This window comes from Ricinus communis, chromosome 4 (assembly GCF_019578655.1).
Source record: "Ricinus communis isolate WT05 ecotype wild-type chromosome 4, ASM1957865v1, whole genome shotgun sequence".
Classification (NCBI taxonomy): domain Eukaryota; kingdom Viridiplantae; phylum Streptophyta; class Magnoliopsida; order Malpighiales; family Euphorbiaceae; genus Ricinus; species Ricinus communis.
In genome coordinates, this window is record NC_063259.1 from 15928754 (window position 1) to 15944183 (window position 15430).

A 15430-nucleotide genomic window follows, 5' to 3' on the forward strand; every position below is an offset into this window, starting at 1 on the left:
TTAAATTTAAGAAAGAAAAAAATAATTTTTAAGAGTATTTTGTTATTATTTTATTAAGAATTACATTCTCTCTTTTTATTTTTTCTTTTTTTCTCTTTTTTTATATTGATAAAAGATTAAATAGAAAGTATTTTGGAAGCATAGACATTTCAAAATAAGTTAAAATAAAAAAATAATTATTTATAATCTAATTAGAAAATATAAAATAAAGATTTAATGCTTTATTCAACTAATTTCTAAATAAAAACCCTGGAGACTTTTTTTTTTTTAACAAACAAACCCATTAAGACTTGTACATATATTCTGGCGTACTAATCGCTTTGCAATTAATTATGTCATCCAATGGCATAAAGTGAATGAAAATCTTAACTTCAAGAAACAAAAGTTTCAATTTGCAGAAATCATAAATTTAATAAAAAAAAAAAACATGACTTAAGAATCTTTAAACAAAGCCTAAACTTGAATACTGATAGAATGATGCAGAAAAGAAGAAGATGAAGAATTCTGAGCTCTGCTACACTTCATAGTTCATCCCCACTTTGAGTAATCTCTTTCGAGGGATCAACAAAACTTCATCTGGTGGCCTAACTGATCTGCTCAACCAGTTGTACAAGTAATCCACCACTAATTTCTTGACACAGCTTGATCCATTTGAAGCCATGACCTCAGCTTCACCCATCAAGTAAACAACCCCATCCCTCACTGCTTGATCCACCACTGCTAATTCCCTCTCAACATCTTCCCCCTCTTCTTCTTTTATGAACTCTTTCAGTTGATCTGCCAGCATCCCCTCGAAGTCCTCTTGTTCTTTTCTTGAATCTCTGTATCCGTACCTTACGATGCAACGAAAGATCATCTCCTCAGGCTTTACCCGCTGAAAGAGGAACCGCTCCTCAGCAGCCACTTTGCTTATGGTTACCGACTTGATCGAGACGAATACCAGGACTGTGTGCAGGGCAGGCACGCTTGAAATGTAGTGAGTAAATACAGGACTGATGCCTTGAACCAGGTGGGTGTAGAATAAGCCGAGGCCTTTCACTCGGTGGATACGCTCGTCAGCAACTATGTCAGCTATCCTGTGTGCTGCTACTTTGTTTTCGAGCTCGTACATGTACTTTTTCCTATGACCGTAGCTCCAGGTGGTCATGATTGAGACCACAAGGCAGGCTAGTAGCAAAGGCAGGTAACCTCCATCAATGAATTTGCCTAGTGTGGCAATCAGAAACGAACATTCGAAGACACCGATGGTAAGAACATAGGCGATGATGAGGATGATGTGGGTCTTCCATATCATGATCATAATGAGAATCATAAATGCTGAGGTGATTACGAAAACCCCCGTCGCAGCAAGTCCTGGAGGAATCGAATTCGTCGAAAATAGAGAAAAGAAATTAAGTTACATAAGTCTTCTCCAGGGTTGTGATGTTACGAGTTTGAAGCCTGTCGAATTTCAATTTATAAACAGAAGGAAATAACAGAAATGTGCTTAAATTACCATAAGCATTGCCCATATGCAATGTGGTCTTGAAACCAAGAGTGACCCCTACACAGGCAATCATCAAAAAGGTATTGATCTCAGGAACATAAACTTGTCCTTCGTATTTTGAGGATGTATGAACCACCTTAATCCGCGGAAAAGACCCAAGCGCGACAGCTTGTTGGATGATGGAGAAGGCAGCAGAGATTAATGACTGACTAGCAATGATGGATGCCAGTACTGCTAAAACAAATTGTGGCCAATACACCGGTTCTGAGCCCAGACAAAGAAAAAGAAAACCTGGAATGAGTACAAATTTATAACATGAAGAAGCAATAATCCAGGAATTCTGATAGTTTGCTCACTTGGAATTGAGCTGTAAAATGCATTATAAGCATCCCCAGTATGTTCTCGAAGATATGAAACTTGACCAATATAACACAGTAAGATTGAGGGGATGACTACAACGCATGTGCTCAGCTGAATTGATCGTATGTTGAAGTGTCCCAGATCAGCAAACAAGGCTTCAGAACCTGATTCAGTACAACTTAGAAATCAGTATGATAGACATCGACAAGGTGGAAGTTAGAATATTTCTGAACATTCACTTGAAAAAACAGGATGTTGCAAGCATATAATATACGTACCTGTCAGGCACAAAACCACACCGCCAAGAGTAACCCATATATCATTTCTATTCCTCTGCAAATACTGCACAATGTACCATGGATTGATAGCCTTGATGACTCCAGGGTCATACTTGAAAAAGTTGAAGACCCCAATACATGCAATAAAAATAAACCACACCAAAAGAATTGGAGCAAAACTGTATCCAATTTTGTCAGTTCCAAACCTCTGAACTTGGAACAATAAAATCAATATCACCACTGATATCCACATTATTGTGTCATCATTAAGGCTAGAATTAGCTTCCTTGATACCTCCAACCGCGGATAGCACTGCAGTCAAGAAATTAGAGCACATAAAGCCTATGCAAAAGAAGGGTAATTATAACTTACCCTACTCCAGGTGTATACATCGCAGCGAATAGACAAGTGGCGATTTAATCAAACTTATTAATATATGTCTCTCTCTAAGAAAAGCATATATACTTGGAGAAAATGTATTTAAAGGAAAGGAAAGGAAAAAGAAAGAAGGAAATGATGTAATTTTACCAGACATGCATGGCGTAAGAATGCCATCTCCAAGAACCATGGAGACTCCAAGCATGCTCAAGAAGGACATAAAATACTTCATTACAGAACTCTTCTCGAGCAATGATTTGATTGCTGAAGCCATCTTCGCACGTCGATCTGGCACTTCCAACTTATAATTCGATAGTTCTTTGTCTTCAACCTGCTGGTTTGGTATCAAGTTCACCTTGGCATGCCGGCATATTAGAGAATATAATGCAAATGTTCCTCCTACATTACAAGTTTTGAATGTCAAAAGAAGAAAATTGAACAGTATACATTCACATACTCCAGATATATGTTCCTATCTGTACATTAACATATGTTCCTATCCATACATTAAAGGAATTGGATAGTAGTTTTCTGAGGGGGCCATGGCTCCCAAAATTTTCTTCTAAGTACAAATTTACTTATAAAGTTTTTAATTATTTTCAAAACAGTACTTAGTAGCTGGAGACAGAAGTTTTGTTCTTATAGTTACCCCTTGTAATTTAATTAAATTTCAGTTATATTTTTTTAGTTATTTTTTTCATTCATATCCTCTTTAATATTTTTATTTTGACTATATATTTTAAAACAAAATTTTAATAATTTTTAATTCTGCTCCTATATATACCAAATTAATACATAAATGATTAATAAATGAATGACTACTTATTTATTAGTATTAATATTAAATAATTAAACAACACGTCGTTCGTCTCGATAAAGATTATAGCAAGAATCTTACCATCTCCATTATCATTGGCAGCCAAAACAACAATGACATACTTAATGAAGCTGATAAAAATGATGGAGTAAATAATCAAAGAGAGAACCCCAATGAGATCATCCTTTTCCTTAATCCCATCAGGAAAAACACCAGGAATCACATATAATGGAGATGTCCCTAAGTCACCATAAACAACTCCAATGCATTGAAATGCAAGCTTCAATATAGTTGCCCAATCTGCCACCTTCAAAGTTTTATTTTTTTTAACATACCCAGAAAAGAAAGAACAGTCAGAAACCTGATCCCAGAAAAAAATAAGAAAAAAACAAGAAGAGATGCCAGTAAGAATTTTGATCATTAATTAATGTACCTTACGAGTGTTAGTCCCACCTCCAGAAGCAACCTCCAAGTCAAATAAATCTATCTTAACTAGGTTTTTCACATGTCCTGACCTTTGATGATCACCACTTTGTTCTTCTTGTTGTGCTGCTCTTTGGGTTTCTTCATTTATTCCCACCATTTTTTCACTGTATCAAGAACTTAATGCTATAGAATAGTGAGTGTTTAACATATATATTGGCTGCTACTTAATTTTTATTTGGCTTATTATGTGTGTGTGTGTGTGTGTATATATATATGTGTGTATGTGCATATACAACCTCTGAATGAGATGTTCTGAGAGCTTTCCTGGAAACCTCTAAAAACCTAAAAGATTTTCAGAGCAATTTAAAACCCAAAAAGGAAATGATTTACTCTGATTCTTTTTTCTTTGTTCATTCTGTTCTTGTTTCCAATTAGTTAAAAGATAAGTTCTGTTTAGAATCCAAGTTAACACTATAAAGATAGAGCTTCCAATCCAATATCAACCAACAGTAGTTATAGAGTTAATCTACAATGTAATTTAAAAACTCAACTAATAAATTTATCCATATCATTATTATTATTTAATATCTTATCCTCATAAAAATTAAATGATATTCATAATACCAAGTCAAAATAAAATATTAAATACATTGTACTCACAGGCTTAATCTGCAGTAAATATATATTTTAATTTAAATAAATTTTCAAATTTTATTCTTCTTTTCTTTGTTTGTAACTCAAAAAATAAATAAATAAATATAGTAAATTATAAAAGATAAATTTTATTTTATTTTTATAAATTAAAATCATTTACAAAAACACAAGATTTACACTTATCTTTCAATCTTGTTGTGCAAATGAAAGAATTAAGTGTAAAATTATCTTACACTTAACTATAACATAAAGAATGAACAAACCATTTTATTCAGAGTGCTCTTTAATTTAATTTTATTTTTCTTTTGGCTAACACTTTTTTCATTGAATGAATATCATACTATATAGTGAAATCATTTTAATTGATAAAAAAGACTATATAATAAAAAGCTTACCAAATGAATATCTTGATAATTGAACAAGATCACTTTTTCAATGCAAAAGATTAGATAAAAATGAATTGTTATTTTATAGTCAATATAATTTTGCAAGTGATTTTTCTTTGTTTATAACAAATTTCTTTCTTGTATCTTATAATTGGTTTACTATGATTAATGCCTTTTTCGACTTATTAAATATAGATAACACTATATATGATAAATATTTAATTTTCTTAACGGTCTTATTAAATGATATAATAATATAAATTAATTTAGTAATATGTAAATTTTTATTAATATAATCTTTAGGCAATAGCTCAAATTTATTAATTACCAAATAGCAGGAAAATAGAAAAAAAAGAAATAAAAATAAAAATAAAATTATATCTGTCTAGTAACAAGATTATATATTCACAACATTGAATATAATAGTTCTATCATGAGTAGGAGTTAACATTTACAAACTATATAGTCCAAAAGTTAAAAAAAAAAAATTTGATGCCCTTTTCCTGTTTAGCCTGAATAAGAAACAATCAGACAGGCAAAACAGTTTCCATATTCTTATGCATTGTTCTAATTACAGTAGTAACCTGCTCGATTTGATCTTCGCTTGAACATGACGAAAGTAGTACTTTTGCAGTTCTTCCATCTGGATGGCATCCAGCATCAATCATTTCTTCAAAAATTTCCAAGCATTTTGTGTATAGTTTCTTTCTAGAGTAGGCTCCTAATCTTGAAGTCCAAGTCACCACATCTGGTTTCAGATTTTTTGCTGCAAGTGATTGAAAAAGGCCTTCCATTTTCTCGAAGAATCCTGCCCGCCCATATATATTGATCAAGATGTTGTATGTGCTTATATCTGTTGCATAAGGTCCACTTTCCATTGCAGTTAGAACTTCCTCCATTTTTCTGAATTGGCCTAGCCGTCCGTACAGGTTCAGCATACTGTTGAGAACAAAAGTGTCAGGTTCTAGACCAGATTCATGCAACTCGTTCACAATGTCTTCGCATTTAGCTACATCTCCAGCTTTTGAGTATGCAGATAAAAGTAGCATATGGGATTTCATTGTTGGGGTTATTCCTAATCTTTTCATCTCTTCAAACACAGCTTGCGCATCTGAAAAGCATACAAATGAATGCACCAAATGAGAACAGCTAAATCATTAATTCAAAACCTTGAAAGTTGCAAGAACTAAACGGACAAGGTTTCATAAAACACGGAGTCTCCATTATACTTTCCTGCTACACGTTGTCCTAATAATCTAGGTATGCCTCCAGAAAGTTGGAAGTGATGACATGCTAGCACTGCCCTCATCAAGAAAAAGAAAAGGAGAAAAGAAGATTTTACATAGGCAAAGGAAGCATTTTCCTTTCTCCAAAATCCCTCAACTTTTCTTTTAGTTGAAATATTACGAAAAATATAGATTATCAATTGTCTAATATGAAAATATCGGTGGTCAGCTTGTTCCAAGCTGTTATAAAGCTCTTCTTTCTTCCAACTTTAGATTTTTAAACTTATTTATTGATATATTATAATAATGGTTAAAATAATACAATTATCATTAATTGGTTCATTTATTTTACCCTCGTGAAGGCCGCCTCTCCCATATGCATCCACCATGATGTTGTATGAAGCTCTATCTGGTTCACAACCCATGTGCTGCATGAGTGAAAATATTTCAGCTGCTCCATAAGGAAAACCTGCACGGCTGTTGATACAAGATAGTAAAGAGACTGCATGTTCATCTGGACACACACACCCCCATGGTGTAACTAGCTTTGCATGATTGCTTTCTCATATATAGAATTTCAGAACCATATATAATATTTTCAGAAAATCTTAAACTAAGCCCATTAGGTTTTCAAAGTAGGCAAGTAGATACTTTTTACAAGTTAAAATCAAGTGGAGTCTCAAATAGATGAAAATGAATCCCCTCATCATAGCGTGAAAAGTAAACTCAATTCTTACACCCTTAAAGGTCTGAGATAGAGCCGAACAAAGAAATACAGACAGTAGAACCAATGTCTGAAAGCTCAATTTATCTGATTAATCATAGTAATAGCCTACTAGGAGTCAATTAGGATGCTTTGCATAGGCTCAAATCTCAGTCCCAAGAGACTGTTATCCTAACAAAATTATTTATGGAACCAAATGATCTAGTGTTCAATTTTCTGTTAGTTCCCTGTAGACTAAATATGTGCTTTCTGTAATTCCTTGTTTCTGAATGAAACAGGCACACTACTAATTTAATGGTATAATCTGCATCATAACTAATCATAACATGAATGAAACTACCGAAGAGAAGCAAAATAGAGAGGAATAATGTTTGTCCATAAATCCCTTTACATATTAAGAAACTATAAAGATCACATATGTGGAGCTGTGACAAGTGGACTGCATACCATTGGGTTTATTTGCCATCATACATAAAATTGTTATGGCAATCTGTTTCCTTTAAAATACTCCATAGATCATGAAGATATCACAGTTCACCACACAGCAAACTAAATGCAAAAGACATAATTCAACTATGCCAACAGAAGCGTGGAACTACCACCTATGCTGACTACAGCTACGGTGCAATCAAAACAAGCTGAACCAAGTTTTAAACTTTCAGGCTTGGCTTAATCAATTATTTGTAGGCTTGAACTTGGCTTGAGGTCAACTGAACCTGAGCAGCCCCTTCGTACTCATCTCATTTCTCTTTTATTCAGCTTGGGATACAAGGTTGGTTTTTCTAAAGGAAGCCAAATTTACATCTACAAGAGTTGTCAATTATTAACTTTATATGCATTTTTGATATAGCTCCTTTTATGTATAAATAGTTTTATGTATACTTAAGCTAGCAGCACTTGAAAAGAAAAAAAGCCACTCTGTTATTTTCTTTTCTTTTCCTTTTTCAATAAAACATAATCAATCAACTGGAGCATTTTATAAAACCAACCTGTATGCCTCCATGAGTGCATTATAAGCATACACATCCGGTTCATGGCCATCTTCCTGCAGCTGCTCAAAAATTTCCTCAGCCTTCTCACATAGTCCCTCCCTTGCAAATGCATTCACCAGAGCAGTATACGTGCAGATGTTTGGTTTACACTTTTGACTTCTCATTTCATTAAATAACTTTAGTGCCATGTAGGATTGACTTGCCTGCATTACAGAAAACCGATGAAGGTGATCCGAACTCTGCTTCCAATATGATGTTTCGATGCAAGTTATACCACCAATATCATGTTCTGACTGAATAGAGACTCATTTTAAAACACAAACCAGTTATTGTCACAGCACGAGAACTATGCCTATTGCTTAACTAAGCCAAACATGCAATTCTGTAGGCAAAAAAGACCATGAGCTCACCTTTCCATGTAAGTTGATTAATAATGTATAAGTTTCAGTAGATGGTTGACAGCAATCTCTTTTCATTCGCTGAAAGATCTCTACTGCTCTTTGAGGATTTCCAGCCTTCATTAGCCCATCAATATAAGCATTGTATACAATTGCACCTGGGAAAAGTAAGGGTCTATCTAAACTCACATTCCCTCATAAACATCCAAGTGTTCCATAATGGAGACTTAGAACAGCTAAATTGAAATATGATGTGTTAATAAGAAATATGTGCAAATCCAAAACTCAGGCAATAATTTTCACCACTGGAAACAAAAGTCAATATCTTAATATTCAGCAATATGCCTATACATAAGAAGGATGAGAGTGCTTCCTTGACCTATTTTATTCCAGAAACAAAATGAATGTCTTACAAACTTTTTCTAGATAACCAAAAGATGTTTTATAATTTTGTAGTAAACAAGACTAATTGTCCTGCACCATAAGTTAATAACTTAAAAATATGAAGATAATCCTGATTTTTAATTTCAAATTTTCAAGAGATTTCCACTCTGTAAAAGAAACTTCCGAATTAGAACTGTACTATAAGGTAATGCAGAAATATAAAAGTAATTCTAACTTGACAAGAAACAATATGAAAAACTTACTTGGAGGAAGGCCATACTTTCGCATCTCTGCAAAGATTGCTTCAGCTTTTTCTAGTAATCCAGACGTGCAGTATGCTTTTAGAAGAAGGGCATAAGTATCTTCAGTAGGAATGCATCTGGCTTCAATAAGTTCAAAATATGTGGTTTCTGCCATCTTGTACAGTGACTTTCTTCCATAAGCATCTATGACTAAATTGAATATCATGACATCTGACTGGAAGGAGCTCCTGTACAAGATCCATTGACATATCTGGAAATTTTCATAGTGTTACACTCAACAAGATAAAGTATCAACAAGTAATTTAACTTATAGATGGTGAAACGCAGGTAACAGATAAAATTTTGTAAAAATAAAGATTTTTGGATTTTATGAGAATACAATATTTGAACCAAAATCAAACCATCTTCTACATGACTTTCACCAAATCCAAATTTTAGCCTTTTATTCCGGAACTACAGTTACCAAATATGTTTGATTCATGCAAGCGTTCGAGGTACACCACCACACGTGATGATTATTTACGTTAATCAGATCAAACAAGCCTTTCAAAGTTTTATCATCATACATTATTTCTTTTTTCCGGCAACTGTTTACCATATTTCCTATGTATCAGAGAGTTCAGACTTCAGAAATCAAATGATTGCAGACATAAATACCAGTTCTGTGTCACAGGTGACTGAAGCAGGCTCCATCATGTGGGGATTGTAATTACATTGTGCTCATTAAGTAAAAGAACATAATGAGCTAAAAGAAAATAGTATGAAAACACAGAATTCCATTTTTCAGCATCAGGTGTTCTACCTCGTCTAGTAAATGTTTAATGTGTGCCATTCCCACTCTAATGAGTGAATCTTAAGAAACAACTTCAAAATAGCACTCATGCACTGTGATAATGCTAGCTTGATATCTAAACCCACTCCCAACAAATGCAAAGATGAGAAAATAAAGTACAATTTCCTTACCAACAAAATTAGATCCCATTGTTTATTCAGTCGAAGTTGAACAACGACATTAATAAGATCATCCCAGGTCTCATGAGTGGCAGGAAGAGTATCAAGAGCAGCCCAAACAGTACTTGGATCCACTTCCTTCTGTATGAAGCTCAATATTTGCTGGGCAATGGGACTTAGCACCGGGAAAATCCCATCAACAAACCCAGAACCATATTTCCATCCTTGTCCCCTTAAAGAACCACCTGCACATTCTTAAAATAGTTAATATGCTACGTCCTTTATAACCTTATGGATGCATACCTGCACAAGAATACACATACACAGACATTACATCGTTTCCTTGACAACTTTTTGTGATTAAAGCTTCGCCATTTTCCACGCTTATCAAGAAAAAGGGCATCACGTTTGTATTTCTCAACAGTTCCACCACTTGAGCTCTTTGCTTTGCATCTGAAGTCACTCTTACCGCTTCTTGGTTCTATATATATATAAGTCAGTTTGCATACAACAATCAACCTGCATAGTTTAGCTCAATTTAGAATACAATCATTATCCGAAAAGCAGCAACATATACAAGTTTTATTGGAAGTCTTTGACTCAGTTGGCGCCACAAGAATATACAGAATCCATTTTCCTTTGATCAAAACAGAAAGCACATAAAATGAAAAACTAGAAGACTGAAAAGAAAAAAAAAAGTTACCAATTTTCAATTTAAAACCATACAGCTGCTTTTAAATAATTAAAAAGGATGATGTATACGTAAAAGCAAAAAAAAAAACTTGAATTTTTGAGTAGAGAACATAATGTTAGTGGAAGCATGCAATGAAAAGTTCACACTTCAAGAATCATGAGCTATTAAAGACCTATTGCAGTTCAACTCTGAGAGAAGTATATGAAAGCTAAAATTGGTGATTCACAAATCTATACAAAATACTTGATCTGCAAGAGAAAAAACAAATTACCAGACATTATTACAACATAAAGCATGAACCAGAGAATAAATTAAGCACTTGTATGCTAAAGCTAAAATCATAGTGTACCTGCTTGTTTGCTTAACATTTATAGTAATCAACAGCCCAAAACCAACAAAAAATTTCTATATTTGAACATAACAAGAACCCAGCCAGAAAGCATACATATAGACATTATCCCACTAATATTTTTTTTTTTTAAAGAAGAAGAAAGAAAAGAAATGACAGGAATAGGACAAATTATCACAATCATGTTATTATTTTGCTGATTCCTTGAAAACACATTTCTCAGAATAAAGAATGGAATTGCAAATAGAAAGAAAAGCACCAAAAGATAGAAACCCGAGAAGGCAAATAAGGGAAGAGAGATGATTAAACTTACATGAACGAATAAGAAAGTTCGGAATATTGAAATTGGAGAGAAATGGAGAATGGAAATGAGAAGGCTATTTTTTCTGGATAATGTAGCCATGGATTGGGATAGGACTCAACTGAAGAAGACAGCTCTCGACAAAAGAACTTTTCTGTTTTTTTCTGTTAATGATATCTAAGTATGAAATATCTGCAAAAAAAAAAAAAAATCCTCCCCAAACAAACTGCCGAGCCAATATGCCTCTGCCAATTTCAAAAAGGATTAAATACCATTTACTCCGCTGATTTGATCCAATATATAATTCAGCCCCTATATTTTTTTATTATACTACAATTTTCTTAAATTTTAATAAAATTAACTACTATCGCATTTCTTCCATATTAGTCGAAAGACTAAACTGGTTGTTTAAGACTATAATTTGATCTTTAAATTTATTATCAAGTATTAAGCTCATTCAAAAATAATTTTATTATCAAACTAGAGTAAAATCTTATTTTTAGCACAAGTTAATTTTAGTGTCTAATTAGAATAATAAATTTTTACTTATATCTTTTATTTCTTTTAATATAATCTAATTCTCATAAAATTTAAACATATTAAAATATTTATTTTTTATTTAATATTATTAAATTACCATGTAGTTTAATTTTAAATTTTTAAACAAAATAAATAGTTACAAGTTATTATTTTATTAGACACTAAAAATTAAACTATATCAAAAATAAAAATTTTACTCGTATTAATCTCAATTGAATTGTTGATAAAAAATTTTATTTTTAACATACAAGATTAACATAATCTCTTCATTGATAGTAAATTTGTCAACTTAGTATTTAGATTATTTCACTAAATTAAAAGATGATTATTTAATTTAATTTTTATTTTTTATATAGTTTAACTATAATATATAATATAAGAAATAGAATAATATTTTTAACTAGAAATGTTTATTTTGTATTAATAGCTAAAACTAAATAATATAATAATATAATAATACTATTGTAAATATAAGTAGTTCTAAAATGTTTAAATTTGCTTGAACTAAATTGTACTAAAAATAAAAAATTAGAGCAAGAAAAAAATATTAAATTTATTATTTTAATTAGAAACTAATCTAAAAATAAGATTTTACTCTAATTTGATAATAAAATTAATTTTTAACGAATTTGATATTTGAGAATAAGTTTAAAGATCAAATTGTAGTTTAAAGAATTAAATTCTAATTTTAAATTACCAGTTTAATTATTCAACTAACATGAAAGGGGTAGTAGTTAGTTTTATTAAAACTCAAAGAGATTTAAATGTACTAGAAAAAATACAGGGACTGACTCATATATTAGGTCAAACCACATGGGGTAAATAATAGTTAACCCTTTCAAAAATAACATTCAACTTGAATAGACAATTGGTGACAGTTAGACTGCCGTCCGGACCGTCTAAGCCTATCCAAAAATTTTTTTGAGCTTGTACATGTATATTTTCTTACTTTTCGCACGTCAAGTCCAAAATCGTAAAAGTCTGATTATTCTTTGGATAGACTTAGAGGTGAGCATTCGATCAGTTTAGTTCAAAATCAAACCGAATCAGGTCTACTGAATAAATCAAACCAGTTCTGAAGATGAATTGAACCGAAACTGATTTTTTAAATTAACTGAAATAATCAAATTGTATATTAATATGAACCAAAGCGAATAAGATGTAAACCACAATAACCGAATTGAATCTAAAATCACTTTAAAAATTAAATTTTATATTAAAAATAAAAGTAACTTAATAAATAATTCAAAAAAATTGATTATTTCAGTTAATTCGATCTTTTTTAGCATAAAACCTAATCGAACTGATATTATTTTGGTTTTTAAAAAGTTAAACTGAATAAGTCGAACTTACAAAAGAAATAACCAAACTGAAATCTCATTTTTTTGAGGCTTGCCCAAAAAAACCAATCTAACCCAAAAATAATAAAGTAAAATATTTTATATTTTTTATGATAGATGGGATTTGATAAAAATTTTAGATTCATGTAATTAGATCAGACCGAATTCGAACATAGACTTAGGAACTTCAAGTCCGACTAAGCCTGACCCGACCTGACTCGAACTAAAATGCTAAGAGGTCTAGAGCCAATTAGACCTCTTCACCGGCTTAGGTAGTTGCCTTATTTGGTTAAGTTTTTCAAAATATTTTGGGCTTGAACACAATTTTTATTGGGAAATTTTTTAAATAAATAAAATAATAAAAAAAAATCTTTTGTACTGTTATTTTAGAATTCTTTCAAAAATACTCTATCACCTTCCACAATATCATTTATACATACTCTTCTAGAAACCAAAATTATATCAAAATCTATATTCAAAATCTTCAATCCAAAAATATGGAGAAAACTAATCGATTTATATCAACAATGATTTTGAAAATAAAATTGATCATTACATAGAAAACCAAAAATAACAGATGTATTTCGATTCTTTCAAAGTAGAATTCAATTATGAACAATTAATATCTTAGTTTTGGTAAATTTTTATGTAATTTGGTCGATTTTGAATTAAAGCTGATAAATTAACACTATTGCAGAAATATTCTACCAGTTTAAAGAATTTTTTTGTTGATTTTTGAAGATCAAATTTGAAAATCAGTTTAAGAAGGAAAGCCAAAAAAAGGTTATATATTTTCCGTAAAAACACAAAAAAACACTATACTTTTATATATAAATGGTCTATGTTAACAAAAAGTACACTTATTTTTTTAAAAAGATATAATTAAGTGTTTATTAAAATAAAATGATAGCTAAATATTAATTAAAAAATTAGCGATTATATAATGTCAATAATATATAACCATTAAATTTTAAAGTTATTAAAGTAAAATGGTAATATTAACTATTTATTAAAGTAAAATATAGCTAAATACAATTGTTTTCTTATAATATAATATATTTATGATTAAAATAAGATATTTTAAACTAAAAATTTAGATCATAAGATTATCAATAATTGCACATTAGCACAAGTAAATTGCTAGTTTATAATTTATATATATATATAGGCCAAATTTTTTTATAAGGCTCCACTTGACAATATTTTATAAAACCACATCATATAGAGTTGCAATAAAAAAAAATATATGTGGCTTTAACGTGGTTATATAATACTTTATTATGACATTAAATACTAATCAAATAGAATGATAATATTAAATGCATTCTAATATTAAATACTAATCAAATAAAATGGTATAATTAAGTGCTTATTAAAATAAAATGATAGCTAAGTATAATTAGAAAATTAGTGATTATATAATGACACTAATTTATTATATATCTATTATGTTTCTTTATAATCATTAAATTTTAAAGTTATTAAAGTAAAACAATGATATTAAGTGCTTATTAAAATAAAATAATAGCTATATACAATTACTTTCTTATAATATAATATATTTATAACTAAAATAAGATATTTTAAACTAAAAATCTAGATAAAAAGATTATCAATAATTGTACATTAGCACAAGTAAATTTCTTGTTAGATATATATTTGGTATCTGTAATTATTTTAATTTATATAAATTGCTTATTTATAAAAAAAAAAAGGTAAACTCTTAGGAAATAATATACATTTCACTTATTTTATTATATATTGGTTATAATATATATGTTAGCTATATGTTAAATATGTTAGATAACTTTTAATCAAAATTTCAATTTGTTTAACATATTGTTATTCCAAAATTTTTTTTCAGTAGCAAAAAAGTGTCTATTCAATATAATAGAATACATTCAACTTATTTTAATACATTTTTCTTATATATAATATACATACTATATTTGTATCTTTAGGGAAACACAAACAAAAGTTACAGTAAATGGTATATATTTTATAAATTTGTGTATCTATTTCATATATATTTGATATATAACTGGTACATAACTTATTTTACATTATGCCACTTATATTTTAATCTTTTTAAAAAATATATAATAAAAAGTATATGTTAAATATCTATTTAGTATATATTTCACATGTTTTGATATCCATTTTATATTAAATTTATATATTAGTAAATATTTAGTATATTTTGTCATCCATTTTTCTATTTACGTTGTGTCAGTGTTTTCCCCTACTGCATCCAAAACTAATCATAATTTTAACAGTGTCAACCCTATTTATGAAATAGATGAGAATTACATTTTGTATATAGAAATAAATTTAATTCAAACCAAACATGCTTAGAAAAACTAAGAAATATAATTTTTTTATCACTAATGAAGTTGCCTCATCAGCTAAATATTAACATCTAAATGCAACAGAGATAAAGAAGACTTGGTTCTTTACAAAGCAATTAGTTCATTTTGATTCCT

General features: G+C 30.2%; 2 protein-coding genes across 2 annotated transcripts; both read right to left on the bottom strand.

Annotated features, from left to right (window-relative positions):
* LOC8267574 (potassium transporter 5) lies at window positions 1-3966 on the bottom strand. The gene is made up of 7 exons (XM_002528115.4): window positions 3753-3966; window positions 3401-3626; window positions 2653-2901; window positions 2125-2436; window positions 1843-2010; window positions 1496-1750; window positions 1-1353 (listed from the first exon to the last, which is right to left on the bottom strand). The coding sequence occupies exons 1-7, from the start codon at window positions 3900-3902 to the stop codon at window positions 515-517; spliced, it is 2199 nt and encodes a 732-aa protein (XP_002528161.2). The 5' UTR covers window positions 3903-3966; the 3' UTR covers window positions 1-514.
* A 1201-nt stretch (window positions 3967-5167) lies between these two features.
* LOC8277207 (pentatricopeptide repeat-containing protein At2g35130) lies at window positions 5168-11234 on the bottom strand. The gene is made up of 8 exons (XM_015724771.3): window positions 11080-11234; window positions 10058-10242; window positions 9736-9968; window positions 8773-9022; window positions 8138-8283; window positions 7725-7930; window positions 6364-6488; window positions 5168-5896 (listed from the first exon to the last, which is right to left on the bottom strand). Coding segments are annotated over exons 1-8 (1731 nt in total). The 5' UTR covers window positions 11082-11234; the 3' UTR covers window positions 5168-5312.
* Between the last annotated feature and the right edge of the window lie 4196 nt (window positions 11235-15430).

Bases quoted from the DNA above. Each gene is read 5' to 3' on its own strand.
- LOC8277207 (XM_015724771.3), bottom strand. The intron at 9,969-10,057 runs GTAATGTCTGTG...AAGAATGTGCAG, and splicing joins AAAGTTGTCAAGGAAACGAT to GTGGTTCTTTAAGGGGACAA. The intron at 6,489-7,724 runs GTTGGTTTTATA...TTGTATCAACAG, and splicing joins GCACTCATGGAGGCATACAG to CCGTGCAGGTTTTCCTTATG.
- LOC8267574 (XM_002528115.4), bottom strand. From the start codon at position 3,902: ATGGTGGGAATAAATGAAGAAACCCAAAGAGCAGCACAACAAGAAGAA. The intron at 2,902-3,400 runs GTAAGATTCTTG...CTTGTAATGTAG, and splicing joins TGCCAATGATAATGGAGATG to GAGGAACATTTGCATTATAT. The intron at 1,751-1,842 runs GTGAGCAAACTA...GTCTGGGCTCAG, and splicing joins ATTTTACAGCTCAATTCCAA to AACCGGTGTATTGGCCACAA.